Source organism: Astyanax mexicanus, chromosome 5, assembly GCF_023375975.1.
Source record: "Astyanax mexicanus isolate ESR-SI-001 chromosome 5, AstMex3_surface, whole genome shotgun sequence".
NCBI classification, from domain to species: Eukaryota; Metazoa; Chordata; class Actinopteri; order Characiformes; family Acestrorhamphidae; genus Astyanax; species Astyanax mexicanus.
Genome location: NC_064412.1, coordinates 22,244,826 through 22,271,218, shown reverse-complemented (window position 1 = coordinate 22,271,218; position 26,393 = coordinate 22,244,826). Strand labels below are relative to the sequence as shown.

Sequence of the window (26,393 nt, the reverse complement as noted above, 5' to 3'; positions counted from 1 at the left end):
TAACTTGTGATCATAATACATTATAAGCTATGCTTATGATATACATGTTAAAATAGTATGTATCGTTAAAAGTCTAGTCCCACAATGAAAGTCTGTCACTTTACTTAGAGCGCACACAGTAATAAGTTTGTAGGATTATTGAGGGTGTGTTATTAAGTTGGAAGCTGTTTTAGTCATGATACAAGTCTACAAGCTGGGAGTTCCTTGGTATTGACGTATAACATGTTATAAACACAGCTATTAATGCATTATAATCACAGTTAATGATGCATAATAAACATGGCTATGATGAATTATAGAGTTTTATAAATATGTATAGCCATGTTTATAATGCCTTATGAATGCACTATAATGTGCTATAAATATGTTAATAGAGTCTTATAGAGATGACATTCATAGAAAGTGTTACCATATATATATATATATATATATATATATATATATATATATATATATATATATATATATATATATATATGAAATTTAAATTACATTCTATTCAGCAATGTAGATAATATTAGTTTTAATAATAATAGTATTCACATTAATAATTAAATTAATGCACAACAATGCAATAACCATTTGCTTTTGAGCAGGAATTACCTAAATTTAAAAAATAAATTGTTTATAATTGGCAGCATTTGAATCGTAGAAGTTCAGGGTACATTGTTTGACTGAGTTTTTTCAGGCCTGCATTTTTCACAGCTGAGAAAATTCTCAGGTGATTTGCAATCCTTGGAATTTTCCCAACTGACAAACTCGATAAGTGATTCAGATCATAGCAAACAAACTACATTTGTAAAAAACGCCATTACAACTCATAAGCCACATATTTTTCAAATGATTCTTCACAATGTGAAACAGCTCTGGAAAAATGAAGAGACCACTTCAGTTTCTGAATTAGTTTCTTTGATTTTGATATTTATAGGTATATGTTTGAGTAAAATGACCATTGTTGTTGTTTTTTTCCTATAAACATTTCTCACAAATTCCAAATAAAAATATTGTCATTTAGAGCGTTTATTTGCAGAAAATGAGAAATGGCTGAAATAACAAAAAGATGCAGAGATTTCAGACCCTTAAACAATGGAAAGAAAATGCATTAATTCGTTCATATTCATAAAGTTTTAAGAGCTCAGAAACCAATATTTGGTGCAATAACCCTGGTTTTAATCACAGTTTTCATGCATCTTGGCACGTTCTCCTCCACCAGTCTTACACACTGCTTTTGGATAACTTTATTCCACTCCTGGTGCAAACATTCAAGCAGTTCAGCTTGGTTTGATGGCTTGTGATCATACAATTTGGTAAAATCAAAGAAACTCGTCATTTTTAAGTGGTCTCTTATTTTTTTTCCAGAGCTGTGTATTTCTGGCACTTCACCCACCTGTGATCAGGTAGTGTATGAGTCAGGTTTTGCACTGGTACAGTGTGAGTGTGTGGGGTGTGTGGGGTGTAGTGTATGGGAGTAGAAGAAAATACAGTTTAGCTCAGAGTTCCAGCCTCAATCGATTTCACCTTCAGCACAAAGGGCCTCCACAGCCCAGCAAGCACCTCTGTCAGGCAATCAGACAATCTCTCAGCCAATGACAGATCGTGTGTGTGTGGGTGTGTATATGTGTGTGTGTGTGTGTGTGTGTGTGTGTGGGCATGCGCATGTGCTGTACTTTTGAGTATGCGCGCGTGTGTGTATGCACGTTTGAGAGAATAGATGAGGGATGACATCACTGTCAGTAATGCACATCTTGTGACTTCTGCAGAGAGGAAGTGTGTGTGTGTGAGAGTGTGTGTGTGAGTAAGAGAGAGAGAGAGAGAGTCTTTCTGAATACAGAGACAGGAGAGAGTGTCATGAACGGAATCTGGAGATGTGTCATCACCTCTCAGTAACTCCACACTGCACCACCTGAGCCTCTGCTTCACATTCATTCAGTGTAATCAGCTTTTAATGACCTGCTTCACAGCTTTGATGTGTGGCTGGGTGCTGGAAGATCACGGTGAAGGTCATGTCCAGAAATGAGGCTGGAGATCATTTGTAACTCAGTGAAGAGAAGCTGAACCTGCTGGAATCTTCACACCTAGTCTATCATATTTTGGACATTAATCAAATTGCCACTGTCTGAAGAAAAAAAACATATTGCACTATTTTTGATGATTTAATTTAATCTACTACATCAAGGGTCTAAGAATTTTTTTGATACCATGTGGCACTCATAATGAAACTAAAACTTCCAGGTATCAGTATCGATATATCAAAGTAATACTTGCAATACTTTGCTTTACAATACTAATATAGATTTTATATCAGAAATCAGAATCGATTTTCTTTCTTTTTTTTGTCTGTCTTCAATTTAAGATGTTAGAAAGTGCTTTTAAAAGAAAAATTAACTTTTCTTTTACTCAGATTTTATAAATATGACAGGATTGTTTTATTATGGATGTTTGATGATATTAGAAGTACATCAGTATTGTCTGATAATTGCGTTTTTTAGAAACATCAGCATTGATTTGTACAATATTTTAAACCCATATTTGCTGTCATATTTATTGCATGCTGGAAATACTACAAAAATACAAAAATACTTCAACTGGCCGAAACTGGCCATGCTACTTAATTTTTTTTATATATTATTTTTAGATTTTTATTCCGATTTTCTTAAGGCCTTTTCACACCAGCACAATTTGGCCTGGTTAAAACAGACGCTGGTTCCTTTATACCCTTAGTGTGGTTCGATTGAGCAGGAGTGAAAACAGTAATCGCTCTCAAGCGCGGATCAAAACAACCAGATCGAGACCAGCTAGAGGAGGTGAAAATGTGATCCAGTTATAATTTGACCCAGCTATCAAATATACTCCTTTTATTTGAGCTAAACTGCTGATTAAGTGAAGTTTAATCTGATATATTAGCCAGATAATGCTCTGCTGCTGCTCCATGCTCCAAGTTGTTTCATGCTGAGTGCACTCTGTGCTGCGTTCACTGCTCGCAGACGCGTGACTACATTCACTATGTCTGCGCTGCATGTCCCATATATACATGTTTAATATCGAATATCAGCATCGGCCCAGAATTCCCACAACAGTGCATTCCTAGTTTTTTTTTTTTTTTATTTTGACATTTTCCTAAACTTAATTTAAACAATCACAATACATCTCTTTGCTCATAGCATCACAAAATATGACATCACAAAAAAAACTTCCTATATTGTGATACATATGAGCCATTCCACCAAATGGGTGCAATTTGCTTGTTGAAACACTTCCAAATGAAACTTTTATTTAAAATATAAAAAAAAAAAATAACTCTGAATCTAATAACACATGTATTTAACCATTCAAAACATGTACTGATCAGTCTTACAAGATTTGTCAAAACTTAAACTGACATTTAAAAAAGCATGTTTAAAAGCAAGTCCACTAATTCCTTTGATTTATCTCAAGAAAGTCTTTATTTAAAAAAAAAATGTTTAAATGTATGTTCAAATAATTGATATTTACGACAAAAAAATCACTTCTGTTACTGGAACTCACTCCTGTGACTGGCACTCATTCCTGTTACTTTTTATGTTTTGAGTAGGAGAATTTTAAAGCAATAGGAATTAGTTTTTAGCATAGAATTAGCAAAAACATTTTATTTTAAAGCATAGATGTGACTTGGAGTCACACAACAATGCAAAAAATACATCTCTGAAGGATTTTAATAATGATATGTCATGGTAAAGTTTATAGTTTCAGAGTGGGTACAGGTTCTAAGTAGTTTTTATTTACTTCTTTAATTACTTATCTTACTTTTGCAATTAGGTCAATGTGTCAAGTGTGCACTATGCTTAATAATAAAATGTATTTTACATTTATTTTGCGTGCACATTTATTCATGTCATTTCCTGGAGACAGAAATGGCCTCCATTCGGTGGAATAGCCCATATAGCACTGCCATATAGATTTTGCCAATACACAGCCCTACTCAGCTGCCCTTTTCTGCAATCAGTGAATTATTGATTATTGTTTCTGGTCAGTGCTGCATGTCTACTGGGAAAACTCATAAAGCTTGAGACTGATGGAAATAACAGGAGTGTGTAGTAAGATGATGTAGTAAAGTACATAGTATACAGGGCATTACCTTGAACCCTAGGTTAATTATTCAGCTATTAATCCTACAGAAGCTACTGGGAATTGTGGAGTTCCTCAGGGCTCTACTGTAGGACCTATACAGCTGATGCTAATAATTAATTCATTAGTACTGTGGTTATGAGGGCATCCTTATGAGAGACATCCATTGAAAATTAAGACGTTTTTTTTTTTTTTCTAAGCTTACAATTCCTGACCACCAGGGGCACTACTGAGCACTTTCTGCCCACAGCACTAATGAATGCTGACTGGACGTTGTTGTTGGTCAGAATCAGACCACTGTCATCACAGCAATGACACTGAGGTGTGTATACAAACCAACAACACCGCTGTGCCTGAAACACTTGTAGTAGTACAACACAGACCGACATGCCACTTCCATGTACGTGTCACCATTCTGCTGAGAAAGGTTAAATAATATCTGGCCAGCGGTGGTCCTGTGGTGGTCCCTTTTCAGTGATGCATGGAATGGAGCGCAGCAACAGGTGGGCTACACTCGGGAAATCGGAATGAGATATACAGTGTATAGTATAGTGTATAAACACATAATGTGTGATTATTAACTATGGCACAGTGCTGCTAAAATATTTCATGCATGTACATGTATGTTCATAATAATGCAATTATCTAATAACTATGTAAAATAGTACTGAAAACAGCACACTCTGACTTCTTAGATTTAAGTAATGTCTAAAAATCTTGGGACTGAGTAATTAAAAAATCAGATTTCTCAGTGCTCTTGTATACTCTTAACTGGAGTATTCTTAAATTGTTCAGTATGCGCATAAGTGAAAACAGACCATGGTACCAAAAAAAGTCATCAGTGATCAACACAGAATCTGTGAGATGGAGACAAAACACTTTCATAGTCATGTGGAAACTGAAGGATTAAATTATCTTCATTCACAATCTATAATATGCAATTTGTAGCTGCAACAGAGCAACAAGTGTCAATCGAAGCTGAGATTTTCTCAACTTCATACATATGAATTATGACACAGTGAAGAAATTACTGAACTCATCATGTAGTAAACTTAAAAGTGTTAAACAAACCAAAATACAGGCTCCAAGTGGTCCAGCAGACTAACACGCTGCCACTATGATCAGGAGATCGCCGGTTCGAATCCTGTTCATGTAGCTTGCCATCGGCTACCGGAGTCCTGAGAGAGCACGATTGGCCTTGCTCTCTCTGGGTGGGTAGCTGCGCTTTCGCTGCGCTTTCGATCGAGTGCGTAGGCTACTTGGCAGTGTAAATCGAAAAAAAAGCAGTGGCTGACTTCACATGTATCGGAGGAGGCATGTGCTAGTCTTCACCCTCCTGATAGGGGGAGTCCTAATGAGTGGGTTGGATAATTGGTTGTGTAAATTGGGAGAAAATGGAATAAAAATTATTACTAAAAATTAGAAATAAAAAATAGTCTGTGAGGCATTTAGATGGCTTTCATGGTTTTGTTAAATTGCAGTCTCTGAGGCTTCCATTCCTGAAGCAGTCCTGAATAGAGCCAGTTTCCATATCATCAGTTTCCATAGGTAGCTTGCTAGATTAGCCTTAGTGCTAACCAGCCGTGTGACACCGCGAGCAGCCAGGAACAAACCCACAAGAGACGATGCAAGCAACTTGTTGCCTGCCAGTGTAAACGCAGGGTTTTCTGTGAGTTTATTACATTTTTATTGCCTCTTTTGGACTCATGTAAACTTTTAAAAAACTTTTAACATTATTTGATTACCCAATTGTAATGTAAACATGCTAATCTGAATTTTTTTGCTGATTTTATTTTCAAATCAGATTATAAAGTAATGTAATGTAGATGCACCCACTAAAGATCTAGGATGCAAACAAGCAAACAAATAAACAAACATAATAAAAAAAAAACGCACATACAATTCTAAATTCTCTAAATTCATGGGCGTCTTTTTTTTTTTACAGACTTCCCCCTCAAACGCATCACACTCCCGGCTCCATCACGCCGGTGTGTAATCAGGGAACTCACTAAACGACTCCAATAAAATAAAAGCCGTGGAAGGGCTTAGGCAGCAGAAGCCCTCTGCCGGCCCAGCTGACTGTAAAATACTGGCCTCTAATAGGTTATTGACTACGGTATACGGGACAGGATGACATCATTGGCAGCCAATAGGAGCGGAGGCAGGGCGGAAGATGAGAGCAGCGATTTTAAAATTGCGTTTTGCTGAGCTCAGCTTCTCCCGTCCCGATGAAAGAGAGAGGAAAAGGAGGACGGAGGTGCAGGAGAGAGGGGAAGAGTGCGGAGAGCGAGGGATCGGAGAGACGAGAAGACAGAAGAATAAGAAGAAGAAGAGGCTGAAGAAGGGCACGGGTTAACACCACTCTCTCAGCATGAGTGTCTATGTATGTGTGTGTGTGTCTGTGTGTATCACTGTATCCAGGGAGACTGGAGCCGGAACTTCTTTTCCTGGCCACAGATGAACAGAATGTGAGTGTGTGTGTGAGTGTGTGTGTATATGAGTGTGTTTCTATGTTTATTAATGTACATATACAAGGCTGTATAAGTACATTACTATATAGCAGCAAGGCTGTGTTTGATATTATATTAATGCATGAGTTATAGCATGCAGTGCTACAAATATCTATAATATTTATAAAATGTATTAAAAAATTAAATAAGGCAATGCAAGTGCAAAATGAAGCAATAAACCATTGTACAAACAGTTGGGAAATGTGTGTGAATGTGTCTACAACACTTTTTTATTCATCGTCACGGCAACAATTAATATAGAAAAAGAAAAAAAAAACTCCTTCTCAGACGAGAAAACGTCAGCATCAACATCTCGTGCTTCCATCATATGACTATCACACTCCATACACTGTGTATGAACCATTACGTCATACTGTATATATATATCACATAACGCTCTCTCTCACTCTCTTAAATATGCATTTCCAAAAAGGCATAAACCCTGGCTAAAACTGGCAACCCATCTCCATGACAAAACCCCAACATTTAGCGAGCTTTGGGGCGTTGGGTGAAAGAGCCCCTTGCTGTTCGGCTGTGGGTGAGGTAATGTTTTCTCTGGGTTTCTGAGGCCGTTCGACTACGCCACTTCTTGGCCATCCTTTCAAATGGCACCCATGGTGCGTGAATGCCAAGCGGCTGCAGAGAAGAGCCTTTAACTCGCCTGTTACGTAACGGCAAACGTTCGGCAAAACATGGCTACCATTCATTAGGTCACTGAAGTTTCGCAGAAGAACATAATACAATTAAACTTGGTCCTTAGGGGCAGGACTTAAATTCAAATATTTTGCAGGTAGCGATACTTTATATATATTATATTTTATAGGAAGCCCTTCCCAATTATAGTACCAGTAAAATGTTTGACACACAATCTAATTATTATTTGTTCTTTATTTGTATTATTTACTACATCGTAGATAAATATTAAAGACTAGAGTCACTATCCAATGAAACATAAGTATTATTTGAACACACTTATCGTCCCTCATACTGTGCCAGAATTTCTTGATCAATGGACCAATAGAAATACTTCAAAGTTACCTGAAATAAACTCTTTATTTTAAGAACACTTACCTATAATTGGGTATTCATATATTTACTTTTTATCTTTTAAATTTGACTTCCATTGAAAGTTTTGAAGGTTTTTTTTCTCTCTCTCCTGCAAAATTGCTGTTTTGAAGATACTTGTTTTTCATTGGAGAGTGACAATATCCAACCTAGTGGTTTGTTCAAATTGGAGCGCAGAATCAAGGGAAAGCAAGTTAACTAGAGCTCAGCACCTCTATAAACTCCTTTTAGAGATCTCATGAAGCCGACATATGAGAGAATTATGCCAAGAGTAGATGTTCCTTCATAGCTTTGATGCCTTCAATATTAATGTACAATGTAGAAAATAATAATAATAAAAATTGAGAATAGGTGTGTCCAACACAAATAACTGGTACTGTTTATCAAACTATCTCTTGTTTATTTTTTAGAAGAAAAAATGTACCACAATATTGTTTTAATACAAGCACAAGCTCTTCTCTAGTAAAGTGCAACTTGTTGTTCACAATCTGCTGCTAATGATGCCAAGATGTCCAGAATGCCATGTCTTAAAATGTCAGATCAGCTTTGCTTCCAATAGTATTCCAACAGGACAATGCTAATTCTCCAATAATCCACATTCTGCTGCCATCTCAAGAGATTTAGCCTTAAAACACTCATGCTATGTCATGGCCAAATACATTACCAGACATATCCCTGATTGCAAATGTGTGGAACTCAAATGGAGGTGGTATCAATACTTCACCCACACTGCTAAATCTGCTGTAACTCTGTGAGAATATTCAAGCTGTATAGGATGGATTATAACTGGGACACTATTAGGAACCTCTACAACTCGGCTATTGAACATTTCTGTTGCCAAGTTCGGTTGAGTTAAGGTTGTTTCCTTAACTTTAAGATCCAGATTTGAAGACCTGGGTTTTGTTTCGATCTAGTTTTACTTTCCAATAGAAGTTAGAAGACAGCATTAGCCATGTGCTGTAGATCCAGTGGAGAATCCCCTAAACAGATTTGGCATGTATGTATGACTTGTACTCCTGTATGCACATCATGTCAGAGCTCATAAGTCAAGGCACTCTCTGGTGCTGGATGTGTGCATTTACGAGTTGCCCGCGGCGACTACATGCGTGCTTCTCAGCTAAGGTAGTGAGCTGCTGAGTGGATGTGTCAGCGCACATACATGTCAGGACTTCTAGGTGCAGTGTACGTGCAGTGCGTTTATTCATATTGTATTAGACCTCCTAAACCAGACTTAAGTGTGCTCGTCTAACGCACACACTTCAACGGCTGTGAAGTGAAGTCTAAACTGGAGATGTGCAGAATAGGGAGAAAAAGGGTGCCACCATAGGACCACTTGAAAAAGTACAGGTAAGTATAGACCTAGTATGGACCCCATTTACACCTGGCTGGTCTTCTTATGTGATTTAAGTATCAGGATTTTATCTGGATTAAAAGGCATGTGCAAACACACCTAATTACATGTTTATAACAGATAAAATCTAATCACTCAGTCCACTTCAGGAGGTAATAAGAGATGCTTTTGAGTCACATTATAACAGTTAAAATGCATGCGACACTACATTCAATGACTAAACTCCTTGCAGTCTAACTAAAATACCAGTACCACATTTTCCGCACTAAAAGGTGCACTTCTTCTTTAATTTTCCCAAAAATCCTCAGTGCACCTTATAATCCAGTGCGCTTTCTGTATAAATTTTACTAGTCAGGTTATAAGGAGCAGTAAAGCCCCTGAAGTGCAGCGTTATACAGGAGCTTTAGTTTAGTTCTCCAGCACAGAGACTGCTAAGTGCTAGCTCTTTTGCCGTTCAGAGGTGAGTATTATCGGCCTGTAGCCTGCTGCTAACCCTGGCTACCACTACAGGAGCAGCATTAGCATTACCTGCTAACCACGTTAAGCGCTAGCTTTTTTGCCGTTTAGAGGTGAGTATTATTGGCATGTGTCCTGCTGCTAACCCCAGCTAGCACTGCTGGAGCAGCATTAGCCTTTTTCCACTAACTGCGCTAATCGCTAGTGGTTCCCTGCTAATGCTGATGCAGCCTTAGTGGAAATTTAAGTTTACTGTAAATAAACTGAAGTGCTTTACTCACCCAAATAAACAGTTTTCAGGAGAGCAATCTGTGTAGATTAACATCCAGTGCTCGTTTGACTTTTTTATTTAAGAATTACAGTTTTGTTTACAGTTTTAGTTTAGCTTAGCTTTACTGCTGAATTAGGAAGGAAAACATGGAGACATCAATGTTCCTTATTAGTGTCCATTAATGCTATATAATCTGGTGCGCTTTATGTATGTAAATAGACCAGAAAACAGATGTTTATTGATAGTGAGCCTTATTATCCGATGTGCCTTATAGTGCAAAAAATAAGGTAATATTTCTTGCACAATGAGCACATTTGCATATGTCGACCCACAAAGCATTTGGACTTTAGTCTGACTAACTCGTTTTTAAACACATCTGTATAACCAAGTGTAAATGCAAAAGTGGTTTAAGAGAGTATCTCAGAAAATTTGAATATTATATAAGGCCGATTGGTTCTTTTGGCAGTGTGAGCAAAACATTTTATCTGCATCTCTATAAAAGTTGTCAGCAGAGGGAAGCATGAAGTGCTGTACGAAAACCAGGAAAACAGTGCACTGACTTTGGACCTGATACACTGTAAAAAATGATTTTTTGACTTTGTAAATTTAATTAAATGTATTTAAGTACTATCTACAAGAATAATCTAGTACAGTCTAGTTACTTAAGAATTTCATATATAATTATATGCACTACTGGGTGTTTCTTTGTAATTGTTTGTCGTCAAAAACATTTATAATTTCAGTCTAAATGCCAAAGTAAAATGTACAACTGAAAACCATATATTTGCATATTGGGTGTGGCCTTTCCCTTACTTACCATCTTTGTGTTGTCTGTTGCCCAAAGCTACCTTATCCTGGACCTGCAGTAATTATAATATACATGTTGATTGCCAGGTCTCAGTGTTGTAGAGCTGTAAGAGCACATTAACTTTATTATGTGCTCCTAGTGATCACAGTATGCTGGCTTTGAGCTGCAGAGTTCACTCTTAGCCGAATTTACTCTTATACTGCTCCAGTATTATACTGTAAGTATTGGCAGTTAAATAATAATATACTAAATATGTTGAGAACACCTATGGTTAACTTAAAATGAAGTTATGTGAATATTACTAAAGTTTTATCAACTTGAAAGTGTGTGTTAAAATAAAGATGACTAGTAAGTTTATTTGACTAAACAGATCATTTTTCAAAAAGGAAAAATTGAACACTTAAGTTGTTTTAACTCAGTGCTAGTTAGTACTATTTAATAAACCATAAAAGCCATGGGATAATGTGGTGCTGCATTGTTGTAGTAAAATCTCCTAAGATACACTCAGTAAAATCTAACTGAATATTGAACTGTTGCAAAGTAACATTTACTGAAAAAATTGTAATTAAATACACTTAGAATTATGAGTGAATATTACTTGAATATATGCTCTTAAATTTACTTGCTGTTTTTACGTGAAAAAGGTTTCCTAGCTTTTTTTAAGTAAATCATACTCCAATACTCCACTGTAGAACACAGTGGACCAACACCAGCAGATGACAAGACTGTACAAACCATTACTGACCACCAGTAAAAATACAGAATAACAGCGAGTTATCTTCAGTGATGAGTCCTGATTTTGTCTTGGAAGGGGCCGACCAATAGATTTAAGTGCGGAGTCACTGTTCAGCACCAAGATGAACGGTTTTTGTCACACGTCACATGTCCAGAATGCCTGGTGTCATGGTGTGGATCACAGTTTCCCACAATGCCAGATCACCTATGATTGTGTGCATTTTCGAGTTTCGCAACGGGGCAATGCTCATCCACATACTGCTGCCATCTCAGGAGCTATGCTCTGCCAACGCCAGACATATATCGGACTGTAAATGACAAGTATACTATATTAGAGCTGGAGCCTAGAACTGCCTGAACATTCTGTTCTTCAGTGAAAACATCTGTTCCACGCAGATTATGCAGATTGCCATTAAGCAATTATCTGACGATATGGATATGATTCTAATATCACTATGCATCCATATTAAATACCCCTGTTATTCAGCTGTGTCTGATTCACTGAAATGTACCATGCTGAGAATGGTTCAACATCCACACAATATTCTGTCACTGCCGTTTGTATGGTGACTTCTTTCTGTTGATGGATGGATGGATGGATGGAATAAAAGCTATTTATCTAGGCAGTAATCATTTATTTGTTCAAAATCATTAGACTATATTCTCCTGAGACCCTGACTTACGATCTAACAAGCAAAAATAAGTCTTCAATTATAAATTGTTGTTTATTTAAAATATTAAGAACTATCTTTGACCCAATTTGTCCAAAAAACAATCTTTTATCTTTCGACAGTGAGCAAATAAACATCAGGAGAATAGTTTCAAACATAAAATTGGATTTGTATCTGGCCCATGTTTTTGTCTGAACTGGCTGTAGAAACATTTGACTGGGATTCCCACACTCCCACACTGTTTTCAATCAGTTGAATGTTGTCATGTGACCACTAGATGATACAGCAGTGTGTCCATATGAGGCCAAAGGGTCAAAGTTTTGCAAAATTATTATATTATAATGGTGCAGAGAAGCAAAAATGTGATGTCCTCATATGAGGACGCAGGGTCTTAAGAGGATATACATTAGAATATACACAAATAATAAAAATGCACACAATACATTGAGATCTATTGTGTAAAAGTGTGTTAGCCTACTTCCAAACCTCTCCACCAAGAAAACCAGTATTTTTTTTAGCTACCATGCAATACCTAGTTTAGATTTTGTATTTATCACACTATTAGGCACATTGTATTATAAGGCACACTATCAATTAAAGTCTGTTTTCTGGCCTTTTTAATAACTAAGGCACACCAGATTACAAAGTGCATTTTAAGTGACAATAGCAAGGAAAAAGGATGTCGCCATGTGTCCCTGACTATGGGGAAGCTGAGGGGACTGTCTAAGTAAACAAAACAGTCATTTTCTTTCAAAGTCATAGGAGAGCTGGATGTTAATCTACACAGATTTCTCTCCTGAAAACTGTTTATTTGGGTAAGAAAAGCTCTTCCGTTTATTTACAGTAAGCTTACATTTTTTTATATTATCAACAGCACAGTTAGCAGCAGGGTTAGCCACGGTTAGCAGCACTTAGTGCTAGTAAATGCCGCCCGACAGCACAACACCAAGGAACCCTGAGTGTTCAGGTAGGCCATAGCATTATCAGCTATCGGTTCATCTCACGTAGCTTGTCTTTAACATTGTAAACACGCAGACTACAATCCAATTTACTCACCTCTGAACGGCGAAAGAGCTAGCACAGCGGTTAGCGACTGATGCTAATACTGCTCCAGTCTTTGTGCTGCAGAAACTTCACTGAAACTCCTGTATAACGCTGTACTTCAACAGAGTGGCTTTACTGCTCCTTACAACCTGACTGGTAGAATTCATACATAAGGCGCACTGGTGATTTTTGGGAAGTTCATCAACCATTTAACTGCTTTATGGGAGAAATCAGTTATTTTCTTTACAGTTGTCATATCTTAAGCTATTTTATTTTATTTTAAGCGTAAAGCACATTTTAGACTGTCCAATTAAAAAAAATGAGATGTATTTTTTTTTACATTACATTACATTACATAGCATTTGGTGGACGCTTTTATCCAAAGCGACTTACAATAATGAGGTACATTAGCAACAGAGGACCTAGAGGTCCAAAGCAAAACATTTTTTTTTTTTTGTCAGGGCCTGAAGGAGGCCAAGAATTCTGTTTTTTTACAGTTCTATATATTATATATAAATATAATATAAATACTATATAACAACAGACTCTTACACTATATGGAAAAAAGTACTGGATTATTGTTTCTTCTGAAATCAAGGCTACTAAAAAGAGTTTATCCTGCTTTAGTTGCAGTAACTGTCTCCACTGTCCAGGGAAGGCATTCTAATACAAGCATTGCTGTGAGGATTTGATTGCATTCAGGAATCACGGCATTAGTCCATAAGTTTAGGATGTTGGATGTTAACCACTACATATACTCACTCATTCCCACTCAAGTCTCCAGCTCCCAATTCCTAAAAGTACTAGATCATGGAGCACCATCATTCACCATAGGTAAACCATCATAGGTACATAGGTGTTTATCTGCTGCAGAGAGTTTTACTTTATAGTCAATACTTCTTTACGGGGACTGTAGCTGTGTATGTTCATCTGCATCATCAATGGGTGCAGCTTAAAGTAGCTAAACGTGTTCATTAGAAGGGATATCTCCAAACATACATTTAGACATATAATAATGCAGGTGGATAGAGCTTGGAGTTGTCAGCTGTTTCTCATGAAGCACTCCTCTATAAATGTGTATTATTGTGCATTAACATTTTGCAGAGTGCATTTGGCTGATTATCGAGGCAATCAGACATGCATAGATACATAATCAGTAAAAAACAAAAAATAAAAAGTTTGCATTCAGACGAAAAAGAAGAAGAAGAAGTGAAGATGTATATGAGTATATGAGTATATCAGGATATTTGTACAAGAAGAGAATAAGGTACATGCTTATAAAAACAAGCACACGTCCAACTTCTCTGCCAGTGCTGCTCAGATATTTTGGGAAACAGCACAGCCGAAAAAAGTACAGAGCCAGAGCACTCCCTTGTGGTGCTAACCTGAACTTCAGCTCAAACTTTCAGCTCAACTTTCACACCACTGGCCACATGAGCTCGCTCTAATGCCTCTTTCATCTGCCTTACTGAATAAACCCCTTGTGTGATGACTGTATCATCTAATTCATAAGACAAAAGGGATACTGCTATACTTGCACTGTCAATACACACTTTAATTCCCCAAAAACTGTGAACTTTAAGAACTTTACGCACTCATTCACTTTACCAGCCTTAAGCTATATAACATATTTGCACTACTGTTATACAGGTTCTATTTATACTGTCATTCCATCTCAATCACCATCAATATTGCACTATTGTCTTCCGTCTTCCGTATGTCTATTGTGTTCTGTTGTATTGTACATATAGTGTCTCCCACTCTTTTAGATTATATACCTTATGTCTTTTTATTTCTATTTACATATCTTATTTTACCCCCACCACTACTGCACCTTGTTTCTGTCTCATGTATGTCTATTTGTGTCCCTGCTGTATTGTACATATAGTGTCTCCCATTCTCTCTTTTATTATATCTTTATTATATCTTTTATTATATCTATATAAGGAGGGTAACTTAATTTCAATTTTCTGTATGTCCTCTACATATGCAGTATTGACAATGCAACTACTTGACTTGACTTGATTACCAACAGGGCTATAAATACAGAATTTATAAAAACACATTACACATTATAAGCATGTTTAATATGTATTATAAATAATATCAAACACTGTAACCAAATGCTGTATTTTTTTTTTTACAGTTTTTAAAATCATACAGTAAATAACTCTTTAACAATGTTCCTTTATAAATCTGTAGAACACAAGGCATCTTGGCATGCCCGAAGAAAACAGCGGCCACCTGTATTTTTAGCACATTTTAACATTTATGAAAAAACTGGTGATTAGATTGAAGAAGTTTCTCTTCTTTTTTTGCTGCTGTGTCGAAGATTTAACACCAGAAAAAAAAAAAACATCATAAATTTAACACATGCAAAAACCTCCAAAATTTTACCCAATTCTAAAGGGGGTATACAAACACTGTGACTATTTAATGGGTAATAAAGTAAATCTGAACTCACCTGCTTCCAGGGCCTGGCGTAACTCAGGAGGTCCAGAGGAAGCAGGAGGGGCCCTGTAGAGTGCCTCATTTTCCCAGCCTGAATGATATAAAATACATGCAGTGGATCGAAAAGAGAAAAAGTATAATCAACAAAATGTTTAACCCTCCTGTTATGTTCATTTAACAGGAACAGCAATGGTGTTCTCAGGTCAGTTTGCCCTCTGAAACCCAAAAAACTCCAACAAGCAGTTTAATTATTTTATTACTAACTCTAACTCTATTATTCTATAAATATTTAGTTGCAGTGATGTTCCTTACCTCTAACAAGTGATGGTTCAATTAGGATAATTCACTTGTTTTTTTTTTTTATATAAAAAATACATTCAACCTCTTTTAATGTTTCACTACTTTATTACTTTTGAAAGACCAACATATAAACAAAATAGTTTTACATAACATTGAAACAACATTGCATTGTTATTTCTAAACTGTTTTAGTTTAGTTTTTTGCAGGGGGTGGTTGCAAATATGTGAGATAAACCATTTTCATATTATATGTTGATTACACTAATTAAGGCAAGCAGAAAAAGTTTCATACGGAAAAAAAAATACTTTTAACTACTTTTTCTAGATCTTCAAACTTTAAAATGGGTCAATTTGACCCGTAACATAATAGGAGGGTTAAACAAATCTCCAACCTTTAGATTACTACTACAGTTTATATTGCCATATTATTTTTTTGGGAGCTTCAACTCTGTGCGCCGCCATGTTTGTATTGATAATGTCATAGACATATATATATATATACATAGACTATGCATAGCGTAATAGCCGGTATCAGGAAGCAGCCTATGTGAAGTCTATGTATATATATGTCTATGTTATTTTCAGTTCAGTAATGGCAGCGCTCGGAGCCATTATAGGATGTAAACAGTGTTTTTTAATAAGGTTCTTGTGCACTTTTTAAGTTATTAATGCCTCGTTTTAAATATCAGGACTCTCCGGATTCTAGCAAGGAGGTGTGGAGCTACTTTAAGCCTTAATAACAGTGGAAAAGTGATTTATTAGGGCAAATTATGCCCCGTGTCACCCAGCCTGAAGGGTGTTCGAACAAACTGTTAAAAATTCTGGATCTCAGAACGCTGTGGGAGAACAGAGGTGTGCTATTCATCAAACGTAAGAACATTTTATCATGTTTTACTACACCAAATGTCCATTTTACACAGGAGTTCCTCTTTAATCTTGCTACAAATGTTATTGTACAGGGGTTGGACAATGAAACTGAAACACCTGTGATTTTAGTGTGGGAGGTTTCATGGCTAAATTGGAGCAGCCTGGTGGCCAATCTTCATTAATTGCACATTGCAGCAGTAAGAGCAGAGTGTGAAGGTTTAATTAGCAGGGTAAGAGCACAGTTTCGCTCAAAATAAAAGAGGACAAATTGTTGGTGCACGTCTTGCTGGCGCAACTGTGACCAAGACAGCAAGTCTTTTTAATGTATCAAGAGCCACGGTATCCAGGGTAATGTCAGCATACCACCAAGAAGGATGAACCACATCCAACAGGATTAACTGTGGACGCTGTAAGAGGAAGCTGTCTGAAAGGGATGTTCAGGTGCTAACCCGGATTGTATCCAAAAAACATAAAACCATGACTGCCCAAATCATGACAGAATTCAATGTGCACCTCAACTCTCCTGTTTCCACCAGAACTGTCCGTCGGGAAAATAAATTATTGTGGTCTAAAACCAGGTGTTTCATTGTGCAACCCCTGTATGTTACCACTGTTTATGTTTCCTTAACCTGGCAACCCGTTTGAGCTTAGAATCTGGGAAAAAAGAGGGTTGGGACAGAACGACTTTCTCTAGTGTTTTGAAATTTACACCCCTGCTGTAATTTAGTACATATTGTTAATTTGGACCTCAACTATGGACCTTGGCTTTCTGTCTACCGTTTAGAAAAAGAAAAACATTTTTTTCTCATGTTTGTAGCCAAACTATCACTGAAAGCACATGTGTGAATGCGCCTGCACGGTGTGTTAGCATGTCAATGGTGTTTAATGAGCTCACCCGGTCTCTCCAGAGCCTCAGTCAGTCTGAGCACCACGGCTGGGGCCTGGTCCGGCACGGCACACTGCTCCACAGCATCCCCCAACCCACAGCCTGTCATACAGACACAGAGAGAGAGAGACAGAGAGAGATTTACTATAGACAGCCGCCTTGCTCTTTTCATTATTCACACCAGCTAGAAACAAAGAGGAACGGAGAGCAGCAGACAGAGGGAGGTATGTGATATCCCTCCACTGATGAACGCTATTCCCTGATTAGCGGCCTGCCCACAACCCCCTATGGCAGCCATCCCTGGGGAAAGAGCTGGCTGTTATATTCAAACTGGCATTAACGTGCATACACATTACAATGTCCAGACAAACACAGAGACACATACAGCACACACACAGCGCGCTCCGGATCACTCATTTAAAATAATATAGAGCATCAAAGTACATCACAATGAATGCACACGATGATTAAAGCAGCAGTCCCTACGTGTATTTTTTCTTTTAATTAGAGAAAGCAGCAGCATTCCTGAGTTTATAGGGGACAAACTTATATTCTAATTAATATTCTAATGATATCATGGTCCTATGGTCCTAACATGACTAGTCCTGCGATGTCTAATATACTAGTGCATCTCAAAAAATTAGAATATCATTGAAAAAATGTGAAACTCATATATTATATAGATGTATTACACACAGAGTGATCTATTTTAAGTGTTAATTTCTTTTATTGTCGGTGATTATGGTTTACAGCCAATGAAAACCCAAAAATGCGTCGTAAAAAATTAAATATTATATAAGATCAATTGGTACATTTGGCAGTGTGGCCGTTGTGGCAAGTCCTGCTGGTAAATGAAATCCCAACACCAGTAGCTCACATGGCTCTCAAAACCATCACTTATTATTATAAGTAAGTGCTAAAAATAGAGAAAGCAGCAGTATTGCAAGTAGATTATCATAAAAATGATAATAATATAATACGCTGATCAAAACTTTTGTAAGTTGAATCTGGCAATTACTGCAGAATCCTGAGTGTTCCGGTAAGCCCGGGTGATATTAGCTAGTGGTTTGTCCCACGTAGCTTGTTTTAGCACGGTAAAAACGCAGGCTACAGACCGATAATACTTATATTTGAACGGGCAAAAGAGATAGCACTTAGCGTGGTTAGCGGTTAATGCTAATGCTGCTCCAGCAGTGCTAGCCAGGGGTTAGCAGCAGGCTACAGGTCAAAAATACTCACCTCTGAACAGCGAAAGAGCTAGCGCTTAGCACTAGGTGCTGGAGATCTAAACTAAAACTCCTGTATAATGCTGTACTTCAGCAGAGTGGCTTTACTGCTCCTTACAACCTGACTGGTAGAATTCATATATAAGACAGCCAGGTGCTGCCAGTCATGATCATGACCAGGCACTGCACTGTCTACTCTGGACTGTAATGTCTAGTACACACATCACACTGTGGATCGATGAATGTTAGGAAATGGAATGTCCTATCCACCTGGCACCCACTATCAGATTTGACGATCCAGTTTCCTACAGATTGTACTGTTACATGTTCTTACCCAGTTCTTACACTGCCATGTCCTTTTGTGACATTTATGAATTCTTTGTACATACATCAGACTTGCTCATGTGTGTGTGATGTGTGTAATGTGTTTTCCATGCCGCTGGGCCAGTGGCACTCGTACACAGCAGCCACATCTCTGTCACACTTTGGACAAGAAGGTTGTTCTCAAAGGTCACTAGTTAAGAAGAAGATTTACCCATTCTATTTACCTGCCCTGCAGTGAGGGGACCTCACACCACACACACCGTGTGTGTATATGTATGTGTGTATGCAGTACAATGCAGTGTGTAAGAAATTAGATATAGTGACATGCAGAACACACAGCATGTCAGCAACACCTTCCCGACGGCATAGCAGAGGTCACTGTGTTATTAAGGTCATGCCCTGGGTTCTAGGATGCTATATTGGGCTACACAGAGCAGTTCTAGGGTTCTAGGGACTGTACATACCCTTACAAAAAGAAAAAATATATGTCCCATTATATTAACTGTCAATATATAGAATTATTTAATTTCACAATTTACTGGTCAGTTGGAAAGATTAAGCAAGTTCAATATTTTCATGGATACAGTATGTGCTACTGATTAATATGTATGGTATATATGCTGTTATATAGTAATTAATATTTTGCAATATTTTTTTAAATATATATATGGAATTGCCGCTTTTCATATATTGTATATATGGAAATTGAATATATATATATAAAATATATTTACTCATGTATGTTAATATATTTAGTTTCATATTTAACAATATGCTTAATTATATATTTAACCATATATATTACTATATAACTACCATATATTGCCACATATATTGTGTTGTATTGAACGTTATATTTTACAATACACTGAATTATATATATATATATAAGCATACATATTTTCATGTATCACCAATAAATATTCCATATATTACCACATATGTTGCAATGTACTTAATTATATATTAAACAATACACTTCACTATATATTCAAGAATATATTTCAATATATTACTATCTATAATACACATACCATATATTACCACATATATCACAATCTATTTTATTACATACTTAACAATACACTTCACTATATATTCAATAATATATTTCAATATATTACTATCTATAATACATGATAAGGTGCACTGGATTACAAGGCGCATTTTGGCGCATTCAGCAGGTCTCGCCGCTGGGTGGTGGTGGGGTTTAGATAACTGAGTTAATTAAAGCTAAGTTTAGTAAACAAAACTGTAAGAAAAAAAAGACTTTCTTTTAAAGTCAAACGAGTGCTGGATGTTAATCTACACAGATTTCTCTCCTAAAAATTGTTTATTTGGGTGAGTAAAGCGCTTCCGTTCATTTACAGTAAACTTTCTGAACTTCTCCAGTACTAAGGCTGGAGCGGTTAGCACAGCGGCTAACCGCTCCAGCAGTGCTAGCCAGGGTTAGCAGCAGGCTACAGTCCGCTAACAATCACCTCTGAACGGGGAAATAGAAAGCATGGTTAGTGGGTAATGCTAATGCTACTGTAGCATGTGCTAGCCAGGGTTAGAAGCAGGCTACAGGCTGATAATACTCACCTCTGAACGGGAAAATAGTGAGTGCGGTTAGCGGGTAATGCTAATGCTACTCTAGCAGTGCTAGCCAGGGTTAGCAGCAGGCTACAGTCCGCTAACAATCACCTCTGAACGGGGAAATAAAAAGCATGGTTAGCGGGTAATGCTAATGCTACTGTAGCAGGTGCTAGCCAGGGTTAGGAGCGGGCTACAGGCCGATAATACTTCCCTCTGAACGGGGAAATAGTGAGTGCAGTTAGCGGGTAATGCTAATGCTACTCTAGCAGTGCTAGCCGGGGTTTAGCAGCAGGCTTCAGGCGTATAATACTCCCCTCTGCATTAGAAAATAGCAGTTAGCGGCTAATGCTAATGTTCATCCAGCCTCTGTGCTGGAGACTAAACTGAAACTCCTGAATAACACTGCAATGCAGGCGGAGTGGCTTTACTGCTCCTTACAACCTGACTGGTAAAACTCATACAAAAGGTGCACCGGATTATAAAGCACACTGACCAATTTTGGGAAAATTAAAGGATTTTTAGTTTGCCTTATAGTGCGTAAAATACGGGAATCCAAGCTATGAGGAAAAACCTATGGAACTATTTAGTAAACAAAACAAAAACGTAAAAAAAAATCAGAATATGTTTTATATTTTAGATTATTTAAAATAGGCACTTCTTACTTACATGACAGCTAAACTATTTGGCACTTCCTTAAAGTTGTTAACAGGTAAATAAACAGGTACATGTGCAATCTTTTAAAACCTGGAGAAGTATTTTTTTTTTTCTCACAATCGTGGATAATAGCAACGCTAAACACACAGCAAGCAAGCATTTGTAGCTTTACCTCACAGGGGGGGATGTGTCAACATTTTTATTATTATCATTTCTCCATCAGAAAAGTGCAGAGCAGAAAGGTTAGCAGCGCACAAGCCAGCAAACACACACGCCATCCGTACGGCTGTAGTGAAAGCCGCAGCTTGTTGTGTGACATTTACATAGATAACCCCTCCATTAGCATTCCATTAGCATGAGCGTAATAGCGAGCAATCCTGTGAGAAACACTCGCCTGTGTGGAGAGAGGATTAGGGAAGGGAATCGAGACGCTCCTGTATTCCTCAACTCCTGTATTTTGGAGTTTTCCTAGCTGGGACTTCCTTAGCGACAATGCTAATTAGCGCTGATGTGTACCAGTTGCTAATGTCTAGCTCTGTTCGCTACCTCTCCGAGTTCCCTTCCATATTTCATAATTAGGGAATATTTGTTTATCTAACTAAGCCGCCCACGGTAGCATCGTAGCATCTGTTGACAGCAGGAAAGGTTGTTGTTTGGGACCGCAGGCACCGCTACGATGCTAATCACCGCAGCAGTGGCCCTGCCGCTCCTTGAGGAGCCTCTGCCAGATTTGATTGACTTGTGTGAATTGAAAAGGTAATGAAACTAAAAAAACCTCGCCTGTTGGATTGAGCGGGGCGACGAGGATCAGTTTAAAGTTGTCAATTAGTGTACGTGCAGAAAGTTGGACCCGTGCAAAGTTTTTACAGCTGGGAATCGAACGCAATCGCGAACAAAAGGAAGTGAAAAGGAAAACCAGCGTTCTGGAACTATCATTATGCAAATTTGAAATAAAAAGGAAGAAAAGGGCTGAAAAGGTGGGATTTTGGGGAATTGCAGGACGGGGGGATGGGGTAGATGTGAAAAAGAGTCAAGGAGATTAATCGCGTAAATACCTGGGAGTCTTTTGATGCAGGTGGCAGAGGGACTGAGGCCAGGATTACATATGTTAGCAGTGGAGCGCATTGGTATTCCGGCGGCACCGAGCGCATTTAATTGCTCCACATCCCGTCCATCTCTCAACGGGTCCCGAGAAGGCATGGCTTATGAATGAGCAAAGAGGTAAGGGTGTTGAGTTTGAATCATAATTCACTCTCTCTCTCTCTCTCTCTCTCTCTCTCTCTCTCTCTCTCTCTCTTTCTCTCGCTCTCTCTTTCTCCTGTTCCATCTCTCGCTCCCTCTTTGTTCATCCCCACACATTTCCCTGTTCCTCTTTCTGATTTGCAGGCTATAAATGACAAGAGAAATCAAACAGACTATGACTTGTCATATGAAACAGAACGCATCTACTGTGCATCTTCACCACATCTTCAGTTAGATGAGGAAGGTCTTTTGTGTGTGGAGAGCAATATATATATATATATATATATATATATATATATATATATATATATATATATATATAGGTCTGGAAAAAAATAAGAGACCACTTGAATTTCTCTGATTTTGTTATTTATAGGTATATGTTTGAGTAAAATTAACATTGTGGTTTTATTCTATAAACTACGGCCAATATTTCTCCCAAATTCCAAATAGAAATATTGTCATTTAGAGCATTTATTTACAGGAAATGAGAAATGGCTGAAATAGTAAAAAAGGTGCAGAGCTTTCAGACCTCAAATAATGCAAAGAAAACAAGTTCATAATTATAAAGTTCAGAAATCAGAAATCAATATTTCTCGGCATGTTCTCCTCCACCAGTCTTACACGCTGCTTTTGAATAATATTACGCTACTCCTGGTGAAAAAATTCAAGCAGTTCAGCTTGGTTTGATGGCTTGTGATCATCCATCTTCATCTTGATTATATTCCAGTGTTTTTTTAATTCTGTAAAAATCTTAGAAACTCATAATTTTTGAAGTGGTCTCTTATGTTTCTTTTCCCCAGAGCTGTATATATATTCTTATGTTCCATCTGAAAAGATTCTCTTTATTTTAAGAAAGAGTCTAAGATATTTAAAGCAAAATCTGTCACTTTGATATCATCCTCCAGCTACCTCTAACTATAACTAAATGAGAACTGATGTAGGAAGAAATTAATGACCTTGATGTGCTTGTACAAAATAGTGCTGTATTTCCCTTTTTTTATAAATATATGCATACCTTTTGTTTATTATATAATATATTTACATTTGTTATATATATATATATATATATATATATATATATATATATATATATATATATATATATAAACCCTTTCCATTGGGAAGCTTTTTTTTTTCTTCTGTACAGTGGCGTGATTAGCATTGCTGTCACAGCCCATCACTGAAGCAATTCCTCAGGAGGCGTGCGACTCACTTTGAGTAGGCCTAGGAACTGCTAACCCTGCTGCAGGAGAACCTGCCTGACTGAACAATGCGCTCATACAGCTACATACAGCACGCGCCCCAGCTGAATTCACACACGCTAACATGCTAACACGTTCATGAGCTCTTCAACTGAGGGAGCTCGCAGTCATAATGTCGATAATGTTTGCTGTGTTGAGTTTTTGTGTTCTTTTGTTTGTTAATTACAGTTTTGGTATTGTGGCAAACAGAGCTCAGATGGCAAGAACCAATAGAGTGTGTCAAGTTTTTCATTCATACTTGTGTCTGTCTTTTGTCTCAGGACTATTCCTGCTGGTTTACCGACGACTACTGCTATGCCATATTTGAAAAAAAAAAAACAACATCTACAAGATCAGTACAGCTGAAATAGGAGCATGATTTATATGCATGCATTAAATATTCTGCACTATTTTGTTGCCTTATTCTTCTTAAAATTAATAATATTACAGAGAATGTCGGTATCGCAAAAATACTACTGTGAAATATTGACTAAGACTTTACCCCCACTCAATCTGTCACATACATATTTATGTAAACATCTATATATTAGTAGTTTACATATAATACCTTTATTGCATAGTAAAGGTTTGGACAAATTCAGTGTTTTTTCATTACTTTCATTTTATTCTGCATTGTAGATTAACACTAAAGTAATCCAAACTGTGAAGAACAACATATAGAATTGTTTAGTAAACAAAAATGTGTTAAATGAAACATAGTATGTTTTACATTTTAGATTCTTCAAAGTAGCACTTCTTGCTTAGATGAAAGATTTGCACATCTTGGCATTTTCTCAGCTTCATGAGGTAGAGTAACCTGGCATGGCTGTCAGTTAACAGCTATGCTGAACTTGTCAAGAGTTAATTTGAATTTCTTCTCCTCTTAACGTGTTTAAGAGCATCAGTTGTAAAGTTGTGAAAAGGTAGATTTGGTATTCAGTGAAGAGCCCTATTTGAGTAATGTTCTAATCCATATTTGAAAATATCCTCAAGTGTAGTTGCAAAGACCATCTAAAACATTACGATGAAACTGGCTCTCATCAGGACTGCCCCAGGAAGGGAAGAGTTACCTCGGTGGCACAGGATAAGTTCATCACAGTTACCAGCCTCAGAAACTGTAAGTTAACAGCACTCCAGATAGGAGTCATCTAAATGTTTTACAGAGTAATTAAGTTACTTTAACACATTTAAGCCACTACATAATTCCTTATGTGTTCCTTCAAAGTCTAGATGACTTTGTTCTAATTTACACTGTAAATGTACTGTATATGGTACTGTATAGTGTTGCTGTCCAACAACAACAAAAAAAACAGTATCTCAAAATCAGCAACTTTACAGGGGAAAGAAAACAAATTCGGAACTTTCAATGGAAGTCAATGTAAAAAGAGTTTATTTCAGGTCATTTTCAAGTATTTGTATTGGTCCGTTTGTCAATAAATTTTGGCACAGTGTAAGGGACAGTTTGTCTTTTTGAATTATGTAGTAAAGTAAATATCATCAAAAATGCAAATACTTGTTTTTCATTGGACAGCGATGATATTTTATATTATATATTTGTTTTACCACTAACCAGGACTATGGATATATGTTTTTTAAGTCATCAGTACATCTGTGTAAATTTGACAATAAATCTGATCTGATTTGGTTTTAATTTGATGATAATGTTCAGGGCTCTCGCTCTCTCTCTCCCTCGATCTCTCTCTCCCTCTCTCTCTCTCTCTCTCTGGGATGTATGAATAGTGTTCAAATTATGTAGTAAACCAAAAATTGTCAAAAATGGAGATTTGTATATTTAGGAATAATAAGGAATAATATATTAGATATTTGTTGTACTTTTACCAAAACTTTGCATATTTGTGTTTAAATCACCAGTACACCTGTGTAAATTAGATTTGATCTGAAATCGAATTTTATTTGGTTTATTTGACGATAATGTTCAGGGCTCTCTCTCTCTCTGTAAATTCATTGGTCCTGCCTCTCCCTCACAAAAAAATGTCTTTAGCCTCCTAGCACTGATATCATCATGCAAAGGGCAATTGGGGTAACATTGTGGAAAATTGATAATATATACTTAATTACTAATAATACTAATAATCATCAATTGCAATGTCCCCATGACCTGAATGCCAAATCCTCTCATCTGCTGTGATGTTTGTCAGCAATGGCAGTCTATAATTTTATCCAGCAGTCAGCACTCAGGTAATGATGCATTAGTCCCAATTACATAAAAACGCACAGACCCATGCACACACAGATGCGTGATATGAAAATGCGTGGTGAAAATGACCTCCACAGCATATTTGTATTACTGGCTAATGTCCACTGTTAGTGCAGCTATAATAACTGCTGGTGAGTGAATGGAGCAGGGAGCTTTCAGATAGCAGGAGCTCCATTGTTACAGTACAGGCTCTAAGTGCAGCAGCCCCAGTGCTTTCAGAGAACACAGGAGCCCAGCAGATGTTATCCGTTTTCTATTAAGTGGACAGAAAGCAATTTCTCTGGCTTTCATTGCAGCATGTGAGTGTGCATGTGTGTGTGTGTGTGTGTGTGTGTGTGTGTGTTTAACGAGGCGGCCCTGCTGTGGTCAGGGTGACAGGGAATTACTGG

At 37.3% G+C, this 26,393-nt stretch overlaps 1 protein-coding gene across 1 annotated transcript in view; it reads right to left on the bottom strand.

Moving 5' to 3' along the window:
- pik3r3b (phosphoinositide-3-kinase, regulatory subunit 3b (gamma)) overlaps window positions 1-26,393 on the bottom strand; it is a 338,192-nt gene that overhangs the window by 213,494 nt on the left and 98,305 nt on the right. Inside the window, exons 3-4 of the mRNA XM_022675844.2 lie at window positions 17,528-17,620; window positions 15,480-15,557 (exon numbers count right to left, since the gene is read on the bottom strand). Of these exons, the coding sequence (XP_022531565.2) occupies window positions 15,480-15,557; window positions 17,528-17,620 (171 nt within the window). The remainder of the gene's footprint in view (window positions 1-15,479; window positions 15,558-17,527; window positions 17,621-26,393) is intronic.